At 61.2% G+C, this 490-nt stretch overlaps 1 protein-coding gene across 1 annotated transcript in view; it reads left to right on the top strand.

Moving 5' to 3' along the window:
• The window catches only part of TTC31 (tetratricopeptide repeat domain 31), a 5647-nt gene that overhangs the window by 2334 nt on the left and 2823 nt on the right, over positions 1-490 (top strand). Inside the window, exons 7-8 of the mRNA XM_031065357.1 lie at positions 8-22; positions 101-175. Of these exons, the coding sequence (XP_030921217.1) occupies positions 8-22; positions 101-175 (90 nt within the window). The remainder of the gene's footprint in view (positions 1-7; positions 23-100; positions 176-490) is intronic.

Raw genomic sequence — 490 nt, 5'->3', positions numbered from 1 at the left:
TGCCACCGAGCCACCCTGCCAGGTATGGGGGGCTGGTGGTCTGGGAGGGGGCTCAGAGGGGCAGAGCTGGCTCTGATGACACCAGGCTGGCTCTTGGCAGGGACTGCTTCCCGCTCTGGGTGGGCAATGTCACCTCCCACATCACTGAGAAGGTGCTGCGTCGTGCCTTTGGCCGGTGAGTGACCCCAGGGCTGCTCCTCCTGCAGGACCCCAAACCCCTGGCACACCCTGGTGCCCCCCAAGCTCTGTCCCTGTCCTCGTTCTCTGCTGGTTTTGACCTGCAGGTGATGCTTGGGGAGTAGTGCCTGACTCACACACTGCCCCCAGGTTTGGGGGTCTCTGTCCCACAGCTTGGGGTGTCTTTAACAGTTCCCCCTCAGCTTTGGGAGTCTCTGTTCCCCCTCATCTTTGGGAGTTTCTCTTCCCCGTCAGCTTTGGGAGTCTCTGTTTCTCCTCAGCTTTGGGAGTTTCTGTTCCCCCATCCTGGCGA

This window comes from Geospiza fortis, unplaced genomic scaffold (genome assembly GCF_000277835.1).
Source record: "Geospiza fortis unplaced genomic scaffold, GeoFor_1.0 scaffold1695, whole genome shotgun sequence".
Taxonomy (NCBI): domain Eukaryota; kingdom Metazoa; phylum Chordata; class Aves; order Passeriformes; family Thraupidae; genus Geospiza; species Geospiza fortis.
The sequence above is the reverse complement of the archived record's forward strand: the minus strand, read 5'-3'. Positions and strand labels throughout refer to the sequence as shown.